The following is a 604-nucleotide window of genomic DNA, read 5'->3' as shown; positions in this document are numbered from 1 at the left end:
ATATATATATATATATATATATATATATATATATATATATATATATATATATATATATATATATATATATATATACATACATTATATTTTACATATCCTCTCCTTACAGCAGAAATAAAGACAAGAATCCTTGCAAATTCACCAGCATATCTGAAATATTCCGAGTCACTAATGCTGACAAAATAGCCCGGAATTTGCATTCTGGATGCCGCAGATCTGCATTGCTTGTGAAGCTGTAAAGGATAATATCTCAATGGGACTTGAGGGACGGAAGACGCCAAACTTTGCCTGGAAGAAGAAGAAGAAAAAGAAAGAAGAAGAAGAAGAAGAAGAAGAAGAAGAAGAAGAAGAAGAAGAAGAAGAAGAAGAAGAAGGAGACAGGGACATTGCTCAGTGAGGTAAAAGGAGGAAACGGGAGGAAAATTGGAGGATGAAGAGAGGAATAGAAGAGAGGAGGAAGTTATTCGTATTAATTTTCTTGAAGATTTGTTTATGAGATGATTTGAATTTTTTTAGCGACAAATCACTGCAATCAAATAAAAAAAAAGAAAAAATGAACAAAACGTTCGATGCCACTTCTCTATTATCACTTTTTCTTTGACAA

General features: G+C 32.0%; 1 protein-coding gene across 1 annotated transcript in view; it reads left to right on the top strand.

The window, feature by feature from the left end:
- The first annotated feature begins 205 nt into the window (after positions 1-205).
- The window catches only part of LOC136852180 (transcription initiation factor TFIID subunit 3-like), a 54,520-nt gene continuing 54,121 nt past the window's right edge, over positions 206-604 (top strand). The window contains exon 1 of the mRNA XM_067126625.1: positions 206-393. Coding sequence (XP_066982726.1) covers positions 206-393 — 188 coding nt within the window. The remainder of the gene's footprint in view (positions 394-604) is intronic.

The sequence above is a fragment of the Macrobrachium rosenbergii genome, chromosome 25 (genome assembly GCF_040412425.1).
Source record: "Macrobrachium rosenbergii isolate ZJJX-2024 chromosome 25, ASM4041242v1, whole genome shotgun sequence".
Classification (NCBI taxonomy): Eukaryota; Metazoa; Arthropoda; class Malacostraca; order Decapoda; family Palaemonidae; genus Macrobrachium; species Macrobrachium rosenbergii.
This window is presented reverse-complemented; position numbering and strand designations above follow the sequence as displayed.